This window comes from Suillus fuscotomentosus (assembly GCF_016647785.1).
Source record: "Suillus fuscotomentosus strain FC203 chromosome Unknown F5891scaffold_108, whole genome shotgun sequence".
NCBI classification, from domain to species: Eukaryota; Fungi; Basidiomycota; class Agaricomycetes; order Boletales; family Suillaceae; genus Suillus; species Suillus fuscotomentosus.
The window spans coordinates 102,884-122,256 of record NW_024539620.1 but is presented as its reverse complement, the minus strand read 5'-3'; the positions used below and the strand labels follow the sequence as shown (position 1 = coordinate 122,256).

The following is a 19,373-nucleotide window of genomic DNA, read 5'->3' as shown; positions in this document are numbered from 1 at the left end:
TCTTGTATCTGCCAGAAGTATAGCCAATAGCCTGAAACACGTGTATTCTTGACGAGTAATGACTACAGCGGGATGTCAGAAGCTTGTATTTTCCCTTGGATTCCTGGTACCAATGGCTATTCACCCGTAGACATCATGATAGAGATGTTCACCGGTGAACCTCCCACGGACCAATCCGCATCTAGTAGTACCCCACGTGCGCGCTCCACTTGAGCCCAATTCGAGTTCGGCGAGTGCTCCAGATGAGTCTGTGTCCCGGGCCTCTACTCTCCCTTTGGGCATTCAATTTAATCTTTGCTAATGCACTTACCGTCGTTTGAGTGCTCCTGCATCCAGTGTTGACGTTCGACGCCCATAGACCTCGTCCATCATGTCTCCGGCATCGACCGTAACACTGTTGACTTCCTTTTTCTTCCGCACATTCTCCACTTCCAGACCCATCCCAGCAAATTCCCAACTACCTTGTAATGCAATATGTCATACTGCCTTATATGGCATAGTACATATACATCCGATACGTGGTGAGAATGAGACTACAAGGCACGGAACGATTAGCCGTACCTCTTCTAAGTTGTTACTCGCAACGGCTGCAATGGGCATGTTGATACGAGCAGCAGGTATGTCACTGTTCGTGAGTTTGAGCAGCCTGAGGGTATAGGCTGTGCTCTTCGGGTCGTTCAACGACATTTCGTAGATTTAATCTTCCGCTTTCAAAGCCGTGGGTGCTGCAGCTAAACCTGGCAGGATCCATTTTAGGCCACGGTGGACAGCTCTATCAGGATCAGTTCTGCTGACCGCTGGGTTGTAAGTAGTTAGCTCCGGGCAAGATGCTTACCATTATTATTTGCCCAGCCTCTCTCTTACTGAGACTGCCGGCATACCAGTCGTGATAATTAAATATATGAGAAATCCTTCATCGCTTTTATAAAACTCGAGGTGAGTTTGAACATTTTTTTTTCTCTCTGTGTCCAAGTTACAGTCCTTTCTATTAACTCTATGGTCAAAAAAATTCCTTCCGCTCGTCAACGTACTCGTGCGCAAACTGCGGCTTTCCTCCTTGGCGCTCGTCCAGACCTGCCCAATGTTGAGGCCAATGAGATCACCCGCATGCGCGCGGTTCAGCATTTTTATGAGCGAATGATTGAACAGCCGGAGTCATTAGAAGAATTGACCGCACAACAGCCTTGTCAGGCTCAGCCGGACAAAAGTACGTTAAGGGTGTGTATTTCAGGTCTGACGAGATGCTGATCATGTCGTGTCACATTAGTTGAGTTTAGAGTTCCCTTACACACCCTGGATAGAGACCAGTCGACGACTTATGTGAACCGCTCGCACTCTGAGTTAGATTGCCGTATGGACATACTCGACTCAATCATGGCTACGATGGATGTCCCAAAAACATATCAGCACTTAGGCTGGCGTTTGTCTACCGCCCGCCGCTTAGACCCACCTCATCGGCTCTTAACATCGCAGGACATCAATAGCGCTTTCAAAGCTGTGAGGGTGGAACAAGGATCTAGCAGGAAAACTAGACAAATTTTTATCGAAATTCTCAATACTGTATGTGTTCAGATGGTTTCAAGTAGTCTGCATGATGTGACATTGACTTGCAGGCTCGGAAAGAGAAGCAAACACAACGACAGGGAGGTACATCTTCTGCGGGTGAGTATATAAAGGAGTTAGAAATAGTCACAGGTAAGTTGTGCTGCTTCGACCATCGGCTCGGAGAGGACATATTCTGCTGGGTTGATGCAACCCATCCCGACACTCCACATTATCTGTTGTGCACCCGGGACCTACAAGAATGGGCTAAATATTTGGTATGTGAACATTTATTTGCCTGAGAGGATACATCATAATGCATGCTCGTGAATTTTAGTATGAAACTGGAAATTCAGACTTTGTCACACTACCCAGGACACCCCATTTTGATGAAGTTCGAAAAACACGTAAGGAGCGAACTGCATTGCTGCTCCAAAGAGTGCCCACCAAAATTATATCCCCCGTCATCCATAATCATATCCACCTTTCGCCCACCACCAAGGACATGATCTCCGATCCGGGAACGCTTGCGAGAGAACAAGAAGGCCATACGGCTCCCCAACCGCTCAAGAGGACCTTTGCGCTTTACATAGACAGCGATGAAGATTCCGATGACGAACCGCCACAACATATTGAAGACGTCCTTAGGACCATCCATTCTCACTACCCCGCCATAAACTTTCCCCAATATCACAAGAAACTAAAGGACCACGGCATATTTTATCTGCCTACAGCAGCTCATTTCACTGCTAGATTCTACAAAGAGAAAGTCGGAGTGTCTGAGGGCTCTGCATATACGTTCCAGAGCTGTGTTTCTAAATCTCACATGAAGGCAGGACTTGCGAAGGAGAGAAGGAAGGCTAAAGGAAAGAAGAAAGCACGAGTCCATGATGGCGAGGAGGATGAAGAAAATGTTACCCCTACTAGTAGTAGTCACGGTAGTCACCACAGTAGCTTTTGATTGAAGTGCAGCCTGCGTCATGTTTTCAATTGACTTTGTGTCGTTGTCTCTCATAATGTGAAGTACGAAAATGACGACACAGGACAACAGAATTCTGGCCTGACTCGGAGGCGCGACACAAACTGGTTTTCGAGTGCATGAGGTAAAACAAGAGCTGAAAATCATATAAATATACCAAAGTTTACTCGAACATTAGCATGAGATTTGATGTCGGGAGCGGTCATATAGTATCAATTGGGTATTGACAGAAACACGAGATCCCCCAGCCAGGATCGCGCTGAAATGAGACTCACCATCAATAACACCTGGTTCGACCCCACACTCCTCCACTGCTTGCTTTACTTCCGAAGGATTACACCAAGTGACAGATTTGAGGAATTTTGTTAGCCGGCTTTTATCCCCCACGAGGTAGAAACGACACTCCTAGGTAAAGTCTTCCTCCTCGGAGTTGAGAGGCCGAGAGGGTGCATAATCAAGTATTTCCTACAAGCAGCATGTAATGAAGTCATTAGTGCATAACGATCCGACTTTCTGCACACATTAAGTTCACCTCTGATCTTGGCATTTGGTTTAAGCTCTCTCGGTGAGTCGTCCACAGGACCCGGCAATACCTGTCCCCCACTGGGATTTCGCGTGCAATATCGGAGTCGATGATGGGCCAGAGGTCTGGATCTGTAGCGAAACAGCTGGGAAGTACGAGTGTGAGAGTGTCTGGGCTGCTGCAGGAGGTGTGAATGATATTGTTGCCTTCAAATTCTGGGCCTCCTACAGAGAGTTAGACACTACATTCGAAAAAGAGCTACTGACAGCTTCGCTGAATGACTTCGAAAAAACGTCGAATTGCGGAAGGTCGACATAAGATATGCATATTTCTTCACAAGCTGAGGAAAAGGTGAGCAATGAGCGAGCATACCTACTTACTAGGTATGATTGATCTGGGCCTCTAGTAGCTGAGAACCAGCGCTGAGTGTCAGAAAGTGATCCACAGAATGAGTAATAGTGCGTACCAGTAGCCTGAGTACACGCGAAAAGTGACAGGGTCCAGGGAGCCTAAAATTGAGAAAGCTTTGCAAAGACGAAGTCGTCCCAGTTGCAGTGCACGAGCCGTCTCCCTCGGCCCGAATTTCCAAATTTGGGACGAACATGTAATTATGTAATCAACAACATGTCAACATAGGTCTTTACATCACAGCAAACACTGACCGTAAGTATGTCGAATCCATGATCCCTGTGCTGTGCGTCGGTGGGAAAGAGGTGGGACCCAGGAGAGACGTGAGCGAAGGCGGTGGGGAAAGCCAAGAGGGCCCAGTCACTTCGGGTGCAAATGAGAGTGGGGCAGAGTCCTATAGCCGGGAAAATGTCGCTGAAAGCTCAGTACATACTACGTAGTCTCTTCGCTAAGCCGCTTTCAGACGAGTTATTGATGTAGACGCTGGGCTGCTTTCAATTTAAGACATTCTCTTAGCCTCGTTCGTTGCTAGGCCGCTTTCAGACAAGTTATTGATCCTAAACGCTAAGGGCGGCTTACGTTTGAGTCAACGACGCTCGGTACATGGTCTCTTCGCTAGGCCGCTTTCAGACAAGTCATTGATCCTAAACGCTAAGGGCGGCTTACGTTTGAGTCAATGACGCAGGTCATTTAAGACACTCTCATAAGCTCTTTGGCCTCGTTCACTTCCACATCCTTTCTGTGCCTCTCCCAAAAATCATTGCTCTTCTTGGGCCTATCTGGTATGTCAGAATCTGTTCACGCCCTGGCATCACTAAAAACCAAAAAGCATGATATGGCCATGCTTACCTTATGAGGTTGGGCAAATATGATTTACCATTATATGTCTATGCAGTGGCTTGTGAAACACGCATCAGATGCCTGATCTGTGATATCTTTGTCTTTTGCTTGCCCATTGGTGAACCCCATATAAGCCATTATCAGCTCTTTAGCTAGTGTTCATAATTCTATACTCCACTCTCCAAGCCACAAATCATATTACTGATACATAGTCGCTTCTGTCTTTCCGTTTTCTTCCAATATACTGATAGGAACCCATATCAGGTTCCAAGCTAATTGTCTGACATCTACAGTTTTCCATCAGAATTGCGCAATAAAGTAATATTTTATATAGCAATCCAGCATGACCATAGTCAGACAGTGACTTTGGGCACACTGAGATCACACACTATGAATGTTATAGCTTACCGGCTTTTTGATTGGATCAATAAAATCAAACTACAATTATATCTAAGCGCAATAAGCCTATATATCTGCTGGCGTGGTAAGGGTAGGCAGTAGTGGGACTTTCAAGCTTCAAATCACGCGTGCGATGTAGGGATTCATTTCTGGTTGGGCTTGTAGAGACTGTTTTTACCTTACCTTATGTTGGCACTTTTGTAGCTTACATAATCAATCAATCTTTTCACCAGTTACCAGTATGAGTCTGAGTGCTGAGCAAGTTTCTATGATATTTCCTCTCCTCTGAGCCTTAAGCCTAGTCCAGAAACCCTTTAGGGTCGAATAGCAGCTAGGTTCTGCAAGACCCAACATTGTTCAGACTCACCATCTGAATTGTTGTACCTTCAGCGATACCATTCAAATCCGTCCCATATGTATATGTCAGTACGAAAGGAACAATTCATCTATAAGTCACAATGAAATACACCATCCACACTAGCTTTAGCGAACTGACAGGGAAAGCGAAGCCTGCGTCAGAAGCGTTCAGCAAAGCACCATTGAGTCTGACCACCTCTTTAGTGCCTGCTGCAGGTACCCTTATGAGACCGTTTCAGTAACACCAGGATGTTTCGGATCCATGCGAATAGATGATGCTGGATTACAATGAGCATCAGTACATTCTCGCTCGTAATACGACTTATTTGCCTTTATTTACTTACCGCATTGCATTGACTGGTCGAAAGAAGCGCGCGACAAACAAGTACAAAAAACCACAGATAAGCCTGCAATCAAAGTAAGCTCATTACTCCAAGGAAAAACAGTATAGTAAGTGCTACAAGTACTCACCGTGTTACAGTTCTATCTTTTCACTTCTTCACGTTGTCACATATGCTTACTCATCATTCCATAGTATTCTATTACATTCTATCGTACGATTCTCTTTCTCTTTTTCCTATTCACTATTCATATTAAAGCTCCGCTTCAATACCCTTATATATACCTTACTTTCTACGCTTTGTATCTTTAACTTGACCTATGCAGACCAGGGCCTGCAATCTAGCTTCATCTTCATAAGAACATTGACTTTCACTTTGATCCTTGAACATTAAGACGTCTAACCAACGCCGAGCGTAACAAAAGGTCAAGTTAACATCTCTAGGCACCGTTACTTGTAACTGGTGCACGAACCCAGAACCCACAACGTCTCGCCTAGGACAGAATCCACCAGGTTTTACCTGGAGCGACTCTAGACAGTCCCTAGTCAAGACAGAAGACGACGACACTTGGACTATAGCTGAGTGGAGAACTTATTACGACGGATAAGCGCCCCAAGGACAGCGCTGGAACTTTTGGACTGAATCTTACGAAGATATACCAGCTCCTCCCCCACCGAACCCAACCATCACAAACACCCCCGACACCACCGACTCAGACAACGAAGATATGCCTAAAGAAATCGGCTCTCTTCCCGAGGTCTTCAATGGAGACACTCGCAAGGCCACCGCTTGGTCTTTACAGATGGAAGTGTACTTCCTCCTCAACGAAGAAGTATATAACCAAGATAAGAAGAAGATCATCCTCACGTTAAGTAGAATGACGAAAGGAGAAGCAGCCAAGTGGGCTGAAGGTGAATTAAAGAGGGCAACCATGGATGCCACAGTCTTCAACTCTTACAAAGACTTCACTAAGAAGTTCAAAGCCACCTTCTATCCCAAGAACATTGTCGAAACCGCCATGAGGCGTATTTCCACCATCAAACAGACCGGCAGCGTCCCTGCCTATGCATCATTATTCCGCACCATCCTAGCCAACACCGGCATCGAAGAAGAAAACACGAAGATCTTATTCTTCCGCACCGGCTTAAAGCGTGAGCTAGTCTCCGCTATCTTAGCCCTTGAAAAAATTCCAGACACCATCGATGGATGGCTCAGTAAAGCCCTCGACTTCGAGGTAAGGAAAACACTGATGAACCCGCCAACCATGGGAAGGGCAAAGGACCCTTACGCCATGGATATTGATAAGATGGAGGCAGGAGAAGATGACGATGGTGAGAAAAGTACGAGGAAGACTTAACTCACGCCACAAGAACGTGACCACAGGCGCAAGAATGGCCTTTGCTTCAAATGCGGCAAGAAGGGCCTTGCCAAAGATTGCCCGAATCACCCTACGGTAACTACCGCTAGGAAAACCCAAACTAACTCCGCATCTAGTTCCAAGAAGGACGATGCTGAATACCAGGAGTTTTTGGAATGGAAGGCGTTCAAAGCACGCCAGGTAAAGAAACCGAAGAAGAAGGAAGAATCCGACAAAGAAGAGGATTTTTAAAGCGGAGATCTGCACTGGTGTCAGAGTCTCCTAGAGTAGGACTTTTAGTACAGAGCATTGGCAATCGTAATTCTATGTGTATTCCACTTACCATCTGCTCTTCTAAGGTCAACAAAATCATCGAAGCAGCCGCACTGATCAACTCAGGCGCTGAAGGCAAGTTTATCGACTGGACATTCGTCCGTCGGAACTCCATCAAGAGTCACGAACTCGATAAGCCCATACCCGTACGAAACGTGGATGGCATGCTCAACAAGAATGGAAAAATCACACGGTACTGTAATCTCTCCTTCCTCGTCCACGGCATTCCCATGCGAACGCGCTTCCTCGTCACCTCCTTGGGAGGGGAAGACGCAATCCTGGGAATGGGATGGCTAAAGAAAGAAAACCCAGGTATCGATTGGACAAAAGAAGAAATCCACCTTCGAGAACGAAGCATCAAACCGACTATACAAGAAGTCGAAGAAGAAGACGTCTTTTTTGACGCACAGGAAAGTTTAGATGAGGAGTGGGATCCCGCTAGCGAAACCACTCCAGAATCCTTTTCTCACAAAATCCCTAACCTTCTCCCCACCGAAGACGACACTGACGAAACAGATGTTATAGATCCCAATGACGTTCTTATTGCCTACATCAAAGGCGAACATGTCATAGGAACATTCTCTATGGAAGTATCCGAATCCCCCCTCACTGACGAACACATCCCTTCAGATCACCGGTATTACTCGACTTACGGCACCCTAGTATGGAAAGCACAGAACACGTCCCAACTACTCGCTCAAGAATTTTCTAAACCTGTCAAGAAAACTTTCGAAGAACTCGTCCCCGAGTCATTCCGGAAATATCAAGACGTATTTGGAGAAGTAGCTAACGGTATTTTGCCTCCAGAACGAAAATTCGACCATAAAATCGAACTCAAGGACTCTTTCGAACCATGCAAGTGCAAGATTTATCCGCTTAACCCAGCGGAAGAGAAAGCCATGAATGATTTCATCGACGAACATCTCACCAAAGGAACAATCGTACCCTCCGAATCTCCCCAATCATCACCTTTCTTCTTCGTAGGAAAGAAAGACGGTTCCCTCCGACCCTGCCAGAACTATAGATACCTGAACAATCACACGGTTAAGAATAACTTTCCATTACCGCTAATTTCTGATCTTATAGACAAACTCAAAGACGCCAAAATATTCACCAAGTTCGACATCAGATGGGGATATAATAACGTACGTCTAAAGAAATCCGATCAATGGAAAGCGGCATTCGCCACAGCACGTGGTCTATTCGAACCAACGGTAATGTTTTTCGGCATGTGTAACTCTCCAGCAACCTTTCAATCCATGATGAACGATATCTTCGGCGATATGCTTCAAGAAGGATGGGTAATTATTTACATGGACGATATCCTCATATTTTCGGACGATTATGAAACTCACCAGAAAAGAACACACAGAGTATTAGAACGACTTCGAGAACACCGCCTCTATCTAAAACCAGAAAAATGCACATTCAACGTCACGGAAATCGACTATCTCGGTATGATTATTCGCCCCGGCTCGGTAACTATGGATCCCGCTAAATTGAAAAGTATATCCAAATGGAAAACTCCCACGAAAGTGAAGGAAGTCTGATCATTCCTTGGATTCGCTAACTTCTACAGACGATTCATTGCCGACTATTCCACGGTGGCACGACCCTTAATCGATCTTACAAAGAAAGACGAACCTTTTATATGGACCAAAGAACGCGAAGACGCCTTTGAAAGGCTGAAACAAATATTTACGACGGCACCTATCCTTCAAATCCCAGATAAAGCCCCACCATTTGCTATCGCAACCGACGCTTCCCTTTATGCGACAGGAGCTGTGCTCCTTCAGAAGAACGATAACGGAGATTGGTTACCATGTTCTTTCCTTTCTCAATCATTTAATCTGGCTGAACGTAATTATCAAATCTATGACAGAGAACTTCTAGCGATCGTCCGTGCCCTAAAAGCATGGCGACACTATTTACTTGGTTCCCCTTTTCCTGTAACCGTACACACTGACCATAAAAACCTTCAATATTTCAGAGACGTACAAGACCTGAACAGACGCCAAGCAGGATGGCAAACATTCCTTTCTCAATTCGAACTTCGTATCCAACACGTACCGGGTAAAGACTTAATCATCCCCGATTTATTATCTCGTAGAACGGATCACTTTCCGGTCGATACTGACGAAAAGGACAATATTTCCATTCAATTATTACCTGACTCGCTTTTCATTAACAATATTGACACTTCTCTTACGGACAGATTACATATTTCCTCCGCTATCGATCCGGTAGTACAGACAGCGCTAAAGGCGCTTACAGACCCAGAAACTCCTCCCCCACTCCATTTGGCTCTTTCCGACTGGAAATTGAGCGACAGAATTCTCTTATATAAAGGACTTACCTACGTACCCCCCAGCGATATCCGCCACAAACTCACTTCCCTCCATCACGACTCTCCCACCGCTGGACACCCTGGACATTTCAAAACCCAGGAACTCCTATCTCGCGACTACTGGTGGCCAGGTCTAGCGACCTTCGTAAAAATTTTTGTAGAAGGATGCAGTGTCTGCCAACAGAACAAAGTCAACACTCATCCATCTCATCCACCCCTCGCTCCCATCCCTGCTCCTATTTGCAATCGACCCTTCGCTCATTGCTCAGTCGACCTCATCACGGACCTTCCCTTATCCGACGGATTCAACTCTATTATGGTCGTGGTAGACCATGGACTTTCGAAGGGGGTAGTTTTCACCCCTTGTCTCAAGACGATCGACTCTGAAGGAGTCGCGAACATTTTCTGTTCTAAAGTTTTCTCTAGATACGGACTTTACGATAAACTTATATCAGATCGCGGACCCCAATTCGCTTCCAGATTCCAACTCGAACTCGGAAAACTCCTCGGATACAAGAACTCCCTATCCACCGCCTTCCATCCTCAGAGTGACGGAGAAACTGAATGAGTTAATCAAGAACTCGAAGTTTACCTTCGGATCTTCTGCGCTAATGACCAGACCGGTTGGGCCGCTATGCTTCCTCTTGCCGAATTCGTCCATAATTCGCGACATCATTCCGCACGCGGTACTTCCCCTTTCTACCTCATGATGGGCTATCACCCGAAACACCTTCCCGATTCACACCCTGAATCCGACATCCCTAATATTGAACAACGCCTACTTATGCTAAACAAAGCATGCGATGAAGCGCTAGCCGCTCATGAACTCGCTCGTAACACCATGCGTCAACGAATCACATCTAAATTCGTACCATTCTCTCTAGGCGATAAGGTTTGGCTTGAGGCCAAGAACCTTCATCTCGGATATCCTAATCGGAAGCTCGCTCCGAAACGCGAAGGACCATTTATCATCACCCAAGTCCTTTCGCCCATCACATATAAATTAAAACTTCCCTCTCAATGGCGCATTCATCCCGTATTTCACGCCGCCCTATTATCTCCCTATAAAGAAAACAACGTACACGGTCCTAACTTTATTAACGCACCACCTGACATCATTGACGGAGAGGAAGAATACGAAATCGAAGCCATCATCGGTCATCGTGGTTCATCATCCAGACGGTCTTACCATGTTAAATGGAAGGGGTTCCCGAGTTCCGAGAACGAGTGGTTGACAGAAGAGCAGTTGGGTAACGCTTCTAACATTCTTTCTTCTTATAAACGATCACATCGACTTTAACTTTTGTAGTAATCTGGGCTTACTACCCTTAAAACGGGGGTAATGTTACAGTTCTATCTTTTCACTTCTTCACGTTGTCACATATGCTTACTCATCATTCCATAGTATTCTATTACATTCTATCGTACGATTCTCTTTCTCTTTTTCCTATTCGCTATTCATATTAAAGCTCCGCTTCAATACCCTTATATATACCTTACTTTCTACGCTTTGTATCTTTAACTTGACCTACGCAGACCAGGGCCTGCAATCTAGCTTCATCTTCATCAGAACATTGACTTTGACTTTGATCCTTGAACGTTAAGACGTCTAACCAACGCCGAGCGTAACACACCATGTGTACAATAGATTAATAAGACATCATTTAAGATCTACGGCCTTGAGAACAGCTAATTGCAGACAAGTGAGAAGGCGCCACTGGACGGATGTAATGAGTAGGGTGGAAGCAGCGGTTCGGGCAGAGCGAGATGCAGAGGCAGAGGAGAATGCGAAAGATGCTGTCCCATGTACCCGAGTTCGCGAATAGCGTATTAAACGACTCGTCAAATTACTTTAAGGAGTCGAACATCTTGGGCAGGACAAAGCAAAAGAGCGCCTAGAGTTCGGTCAGCAGTAATTTTACTCTTAGCCTCCTCGTAGCAGTGGCAGACTAAAAAAAGCCATAAGAGAGCAGTGCCACAACTCAGATGAAATGACAAACATTGGAACATGCCAACACTCCATCTTGAGCTCGCAGCCTATCTTGCTCACGTCAAGACAGGTAGTGAATCTGCACCGCATAACATAGGCGAGTACCAAAGAAATAGACCGAAAATACTCACATGTATGTTCAACTTCTCACTCAAAGTTGACGCTCAGTCCTGCAGGTGCCAAATACAGCGGAATAGTCTGAAATTTTTCGAGAAGACTTGGCGGAGAGATTAATGGCGGAGACATACTTTTGGGAGGGATACACACGAGAAAGTCAATGATACATCAATTGGAACGTCCCATGAAACCATCATACGACAAATATACTGGTGCGAGCACTGTAAAAAAGGGTGTCCAGAGTACAACTTGTCGTGGTGCTATCCTCGCTTGGAGAACATATCCGCTCTGGATGGCTCCCTCGCATAAAACCAACACGTCTCCGGGGAGCATCACTGTCACAGCTCCGGCGGATCCAAGAAGCTTCAGAGTGAAGCACAGAAATAGGTCTTGTGTCCTCGGTTTGGGGTTCGTCCATAATATGCTAAGCCTGAGATAAATCAGCGAAGTTGCAGTAGCAAGCGGAACTTCAGTCGCAGCCTTGCCAGAGTGTAGTAATGCACGGTCACATGATGGCGCTGATTTCTCACTCAAACTGACCAGGCAGGCTGCAGTACCGGTTAGTAACAGTATTAAAACCTGACCGAACAAGAGTTATCTCAAAGTTCAAATGTGAGGCTAGGATTAGAGCTGGTTGGCTGGCAATACTCCACCAAGAAATGGAAGTCATGATAATACAATTGACGTTTGAAGTTGCGCCGCATACAGACGCAGTAGTAAGTCGACCCTAAAATTTAAAGTCTGGACCCTCATCTTCAGATTCCCCGTAATTCTCTGAGTCACAGCCTTTATCATCCCAAGTATAAGATTCGACATCTTCATCATCATCATCATCATCATCATCATCATCATCATCATCATCATCATCATCATCATCATCATCATCATCATCATCATCATCATCATCATCATCATCATCATCATCATCATCATCATCATCATCATCATCATCATCATCATCATCATCATCAGTTTCATCGCCCAGAGCTTGATTCTGGCAATTGCCAACATCAGAGTCGAGTATCTGCCCACCAGTATTGCTTGTAGTTGGTTCCAGATCGCCCTCAGCTAGAAGTTCATCATCATCGTCTCCTACAAAATTTTCATCCTCAGTCGCATTCGGCAAAGTATACTGAATTTGATGACCGATGCCAATGCATGCAAAACGAGCAAACATATCCCGATCAGCAAAACTATTTGTGCAATCAATCATCAGTAGGGTCTTTAACCATATCCGCTGACTCACATGTTAACATAGAATGTGTTCCAGTCATCTACTTCTCCAAATGGCCGTGTGACTGTGGGGCCATGCCTCAGGAGATCATCCGTACGACCATCAGCAAAGGCTGGTATAAGATGGCAAGCTCGGACGACAAGAGAAGGGTCGAGGAAACCAAATGCAGCAGGGGAATCTGGTATGAATCCGACTTTTTGGAGCCGGCCATCCTTGAAGCCCCAGCGGTAGTGTGGAACTACACCGAACCACCGGACCCACAAAAATTCCATGAATTGAGGGGAGCGAGTACGAGCATCCACACCAACATGGAGTATCTGTATAACAAAAGCACCCAAAACTTGTGCATACCAAAACGGATGGGCACCTGTGCCTCGTTCCCTTGACAGTGTCATTACAGACTGACCACACCCTGGTTTCAGAGTGTCTTGGTCGCGGCGAATGTCGTATGTCGTGTAATTGATTTGAAAATGCTTAGCTTGCAAGACTCGATTGAGGTTGGAAATGAACAGTACGCTGTTTCGTTTGGTGTCACTGAAATTTCGCTCGTCGCCATCATAATCCAAGCCTAGCAGTCGTGAGAGAAGGTGATCTTTCAGTTTTGGAATAAAGTTCTTTGGATATTGTCAGCAATGAAAACACAAGTCAGCTATTCTGTCTTACTTTGATAGCTGGATCGTCACGGTGTTCACTGAGGTAAGAGGCCAAATTTATGTGATTAGATTGATTGGCAGACAAGGAATGATGGGCTTCGGGTGGTAGGTCACCAGTGTCTATGTTGAGAGCAAGGATCGTTGATTCGGATGACTGCTGCCGCCGGACGCGAGTGTGCCTTCGTTCCTGCTTGGCCAGCTGCTTTGAAGTATCGTGCTTGTTCGTACTTCGATAAAACATCTTGATAAAACAATGAGCTTGTTCGCCCTGCGCAACGCAGAGTGTCAATATGGCCAATGTAGCTGAGCATGATGAAACACGTACAATCTGGGTGGTATATGAATCTGTTGTACCAAACAACCTGATTGAAGCAGCATAATCACCAAGCGCGTGCAATTTGTAGGTTAGAAGATTGAAGGTTCTGAGACGAGCGCCAGACGTCCTTGCTTTCTGATTGGTAGACTGGGGATCAGCATCCTGCCTTCTCTGACGTGCAGCCACTTCATGTGGAAGTTCCGTAGTTTGGAAAACTGAACATGTGAACTGCTGAAACCTGCGGAGTTGCTTGCCCAAGGCTTTCAGTGTGTCGTCGAGTTTGTTCAATGAGTCATCAGTGTGAAGTCGGAGCTTAGCTAGGGCGTGCCATTCCACGAGTCGAAACAGAAGAAGCCGAATAACATCATCATGGTCTTTAGGGAACAATCCTTCAAAAGCAGGGATTGCACACTATTTTGAAATAGGAAGCAGGTCAGTGTTGGAATCGGTGAAGACTGCCTTGCTAACTTGTAAAATGTCTTCAAAGTGCCTTGCAACATTTTGCCGAGCATCAGACACGTTGGTTGGAAAGCGCTGAATAGCGCCATTGCCAAAGGAAGGGATCAAGCGAAAGCTATGGGATGCAGTACTCACGTTAGAAATCTGCAGCCATCACAACAGTCAAATGTCTTACCGTTCATTCAAGACAACTATCCATTCAGGGTTTATAGCATAGAGGAGCCTGATAAGATGTTTGAAGACAGATTTGAATACACCTAGCTCGAACTCATGTAAAAGGTCGACGACAAGCATTGAAAAGCAGTCAAAGCCGAGAGGGCCCAATCGCTCAGCAAAGGTGTTCTGTGAATGAGGTGAAATAATGGCCGAGTAGGACAAAGACAAGATATGCTTACAACGGTGGGCACCAGTGAGAACTCTTTGAGAAGACGTTCGACAGCAGCGCCCTTGATCGGAGCGCCTAATTTGTAGATGGCATTGTGTGCAGCAATAACAGTGTCTTTGATAGATTGATACACTCTTGCGACTCTTCCTGACACATCATAGTGAAGTCCAATCCGGCCAAAATATGATTTCGGAAGCAGGCATCGAGGACAAGGACACACACCCTTGTCATGAATTGCTGCAATAAGAACTCTTCAAGGTCTCATTAGCAGAAATGGTGCGAGAAGCGTGCAATTCACGCACTTTTCGGGGTAATCTGCAGAGTATGTAAATATCCTAGGAAATACTTGGCGGGTTACCCCATCATGACACTTGATTATGATGCCATCTCTGTATGCATTGAGAAAGTCGTCATCTATTAGAATGCGCCAGATAGCGTGAAACATCTTGCGTTTGCAGTGGGTAAGAATGTCGTGGTAGCTCTTCCTTTTATTTGCGAAAATTGTCGCAATAAATTGTTTGATGGATTCTGGAAGCTGCCAAGGACGAGTTGATGACTATTAGTGCAACAATACAGAGTATGTATAAGTACACTTACAGTGGGAATGAACACCACGAGGTGGCATGCACCAGAAGTGGGGCATGAACGAATGTATTTGGACTGGTTACCAAAGTATAAGTAAATTGGCCATGCTGATGCGTTCCCAAACTGTGCCAAGTGTGTGGAATCAGACCAAAACATCAGTCCAGCAATGACTCTCTCGAGCTTGCAGCCATCGTCTCGACTTTGCTTCTGCAGGTCGTCGTGAGCCTTAATCCATGCGTCTGATGTATAGAGCTCATCATGAAGACATTGCTCTTGAGCAGTCACAGGAGACCTCCAAAAGCACTTGAAGGGAGTGAAATGAAACCATTTGGATGTTTCCTCCGAGAAAGCGGCATGAATGACAGCTGTGAGGGGCCGGTACCGGAATCCAGGGATGGTAAAGGGCTGCCCATTTCCATTGGGATTCTTCTCCCGGGTTGGTACTAGGATCTCTGCAGCCATTTCCTTCCACCCATCCCTTCGGTATATATCATTGTCGTCAAGTTGCGCTTCTGAAGAATCCAAACGACCCATTTCAGTATGGGCATTGAAGCCCTTTACATCCTCGATTCGGAAATCTTCAGCTGATAGGACGTCCTTGACCAACCAAGTGGCTTGAGCATGAGATGTTTGGTTGCTTCCGGTCAGCATCCAAGTCATGAGGCGCCAGACACTCATGTTTTTCCATGGCCAAGGGGGAGGCTTCGAGGAAGATGCTGCGTCTGGAGTGTTAGATAGCTGTCACGAGTTCCAAATACCAATCATTATTCGTTCCTAAATTCTAAGTCCTTTAAGCGCCCAGTCACAGCGCCTGTTCCTAAGAATGTATTTACTGTTGAAGAAGTTCCTATTATTGCATCCATTGTAGAATTACCAGAGTCACGTGATCTATCGGACAACGCCGAAGATATTGACGTCATGCCTCGCGACACTCTTGGAATGTTCCAGAGTCTTACTGCGGCTGCGGCACATGTTATGACATCATAGTTATATATAGAATCGTACGATACCTTTAATTATTCTGATTGGTTAGTTAGTTCATACTCAGTTTCGATCTCAGTTTCAATATGTGTATATAGGTAGCTCGTCGTAGTCAGTAGTTCTTTAGTTCAAACCTCTTGTATCTCCAAGTGAGCAATACCAAGACGTACCTGCTGCCTACTTCCTCTGCGTGATTATTCTTTGTTTGAGTCCTAGTCTCTGCCCAGCGTTAATTCATTATTGGGTTGTGACATTAGGTTTGAACTATAGGAGACTCCGACTCTCGCGTTACACTCTCGCATCTCTCTTTCTTTCGCTTGGTCGTGTTGATAGCTATCACACCATCAACCGAAACAAAGCCGTTATACTTTTGCCCGGCTTAACCGCCGCGACCCTTTGTTTCATCCCTTTGCTCATTTGAGCGCATTTTCCTACCTATCATCTTTCTTAGTTAGTAGTCCTATACCAGGCCCTGTCTTACCGCAGCCGCCAGTATACGGAGGTGTTCACGACATTAGGCGTGTCACTGCAACTTTGAGTGCTGGCCCAAAACCCTGCCTGCTCAATGTTACTATAGTTTCATTTTTACCTATCCCTTTCTTCATACGCACGTAGGCATTCGTTTCGAGTCAATAGCGGAACTGTCTAGATGACAAACCGTGCTTTTGACCTACGAGGATTTAGAGACATACCCTAGTGAGACTCGCACTTGTAAGCTTTGGCTGGAAGAGTGATAACTTGTCCTAGGCTTGTACCCTCAGAACGGAGATCGCATTGTCCCTAGTTTTTCCCACTCGATCGAGTATAGTTACATATTCTTTTTAGTTAGTATTAGGGAAGCATCGGTTGGGTTGATTAAAGAACCCTTCGATCCTGAAGTACGTGGTAGATCCGATCAGATATCAGGGACCGCTTCAGTTTTCCGTTTACATAACTTTCCTTTTTTCATCATCATTCCCTTTTGGAAGAGCCCTTACGAGCAGCTCTTCAAACAGACATCAGTGAATCGGGTTCCAGAAAACAACTGGCACTATGTCTGAATTACCAAACTCTCCTACGCAACCTGCACAGCCGGTGGTATTACCATCTACCCCACAAGAAATTGTCGAGTACATTCACATGTCACTTGCAAACCAAGCGGACAGCTTTAGGGTCAGAATTGCGGAACTAGAAGCCAAGAATTTAGCTCTAGAAGAAGCAAACAGACTCCTGGGTGTACGCCTAGAAATGCAAGAAGACGAGACTGTGAAAATACAATCTCAACAACCATCATTCGGCTCTGCAGGAGCTAGCTTACTTTCATCAAACTCTTCCCCCTCCATCAAATACTCCAAACCCCAAGACTTCACTGGAGAAAAAGACTCCATAGAACTCATGGTCTGGATATCCCAAGTAGCGCTATACATGGTGCAATGGCCCAACATCCAAGAAGGCCAAAGGATCGGAGTAATGCTCTCCTTCATGAAAGGCACTGCAGCCAAATGGGCGCAACCTTACGTCACCAAACTTGGAAAGACCGGAGACGAGAAGTTGACCGTGGAGAAATTCCTGGAAGACTTAGAAGCCATGTGGGGGCAAGAAGATCGTGAAGGAAAAGCGATCAGGGAACTGGAATCCCTTAGACAAGGATCTTCCTCAGTTCCAGAGTACGCGGCCGCTTTCAGACAAAAGGCCGCACACACCTCCTTTTCCGACTACGACCAGAGACAGAAGTTTAGACTGGGACTTCAAGACCGTGTCAAAATACAGCTCGCTCATGTCCGTTACGAGGACAAAAACACCATGAAGAAACTGGTGGAACATGCAATCCAAATCGGACGCAACTTCGAAGAGCTAGATGCGGACAAAAAGAAGACGACCTGGTGGACCCCTAAACAAGGCCCCAGGACCCCTGAATACAAACCTGGTCCAAGCAGGGAAAGCGACGCTATGGACGTCGACGCCAACAAACAGCGAGGTGCTCCAAAACCTCAAGGAAGGACTGGATCCTTCAAATGCTACCGCTGTGGAGGCGAAGGCCATATGGCTAGAAACTGCAAAGACGCAGTCGCACCAAAAGTGCAGGTGAAGGCTACTACAGTGCCAAAAGAAGAAGATCCTATTCCGAGTTGGTTCAAAGCTTGGGTCAGCTCCAAGGAAGGCAAGGGTTTTTAGAGGGGTCAAAGTCAAAGTCTGCGAACTTAGACCCGAACAATCGTTTCTCCATCCTATCTACGTTCTCGGATGTATCAGAAGTATATATTAAATCCAAATCTGAACATTTTTACATTCCGATTACGTTGAAGGGAAAGAACCGACAAGCAGATGTGAAAGCACTGGTAGATTGCGGTGCATCAACATTATTTATTAGCGAAAAGTTTGTGAAAAAGAACGAAGTCCGGTGCCATAAATTATTAAGGCCCATTCCGGTTAAAAATATCGATGGCTCGTTAAATGCCGCTGGATCGATGACTCATTACGCAGAATTAGGTCTAAAGATCGGTGATCATGTTGAGGATCAAGCAGCCTTCATGGTTACAGACTTAGGAAGCGATGATGTTATTATTGGCATAGATTGGCTAAGATATCACAACCCGGAAATAGATTGGAACACTGGACGTTTTGCACTTTCTCGTTGCCCGGTTAAATGTATTACTAAAAAAGAACAAAGACAAAAAAATAAAGAAAAAAGAAAAGAACAAAAAAAGATAGAAGAAGTGCCAGATCTGATTCCCACAGAAGAGGATGACGAAGAAGACATGGCGATGAAAAGGGCGACAGTTGAGGAAATAGAAGATGAAGAGTATCCTGGAGAATGGATCAAATATAAAGCCTCGGTTGCCACGGAGCAGAAGGTTGCAGAAGAAGCAACGAAAGTGAAGAAATCGGTCGAAGAGATGGTTCCCGATTGGCTTCACGAGTACCTGGGAGTTTTCTCAGAAGAAGAATCTAAGCGCTTCCCTGAAAGAAAGAAGTGGGATCATGCGATAGATCTTAAAGATGATGGCGATCTTCCGCCAAATGCGAAACCATATCCCTTATCACCCAAGGAGATGGACACTTTGAAAGATTGGTTAAAAGCCGAGACTGCACTGGGACGTATAAGAAATTCACAATCTCCAGTAGCAGCACCTTTCTTCTTTGTGGCCAAGAAAGATGGCAAATTAAGACCGGTAATGGACTATAGAAAGCTCAATGAGAAGACGGTTAAAAATGCATACCCGCTACTGAGATCTCAAGATTTGATT

At 45.5% G+C, this 19,373-nt stretch overlaps 1 protein-coding gene across 1 annotated transcript; it reads left to right on the top strand.

Annotated features, from left to right (window-relative positions):
- Window positions 1-996: 996 nt before the first annotated feature.
- Window positions 997-2,503, top strand: F5891DRAFT_1196850 (uncharacterized protein; the record flags this gene model as incomplete). The annotated part of the gene is made up of 4 exons (XM_041368382.1): window positions 997-1,207; window positions 1,268-1,560; window positions 1,614-1,820; window positions 1,880-2,503. 4 exons carry the CDS (start codon window positions 997-999, stop codon window positions 2,501-2,503), a joined length of 1,335 nt encoding a protein of 444 aa, XP_041218695.1.
- Window positions 2,504-19,373: the final 16,870 nt, after the last annotated feature.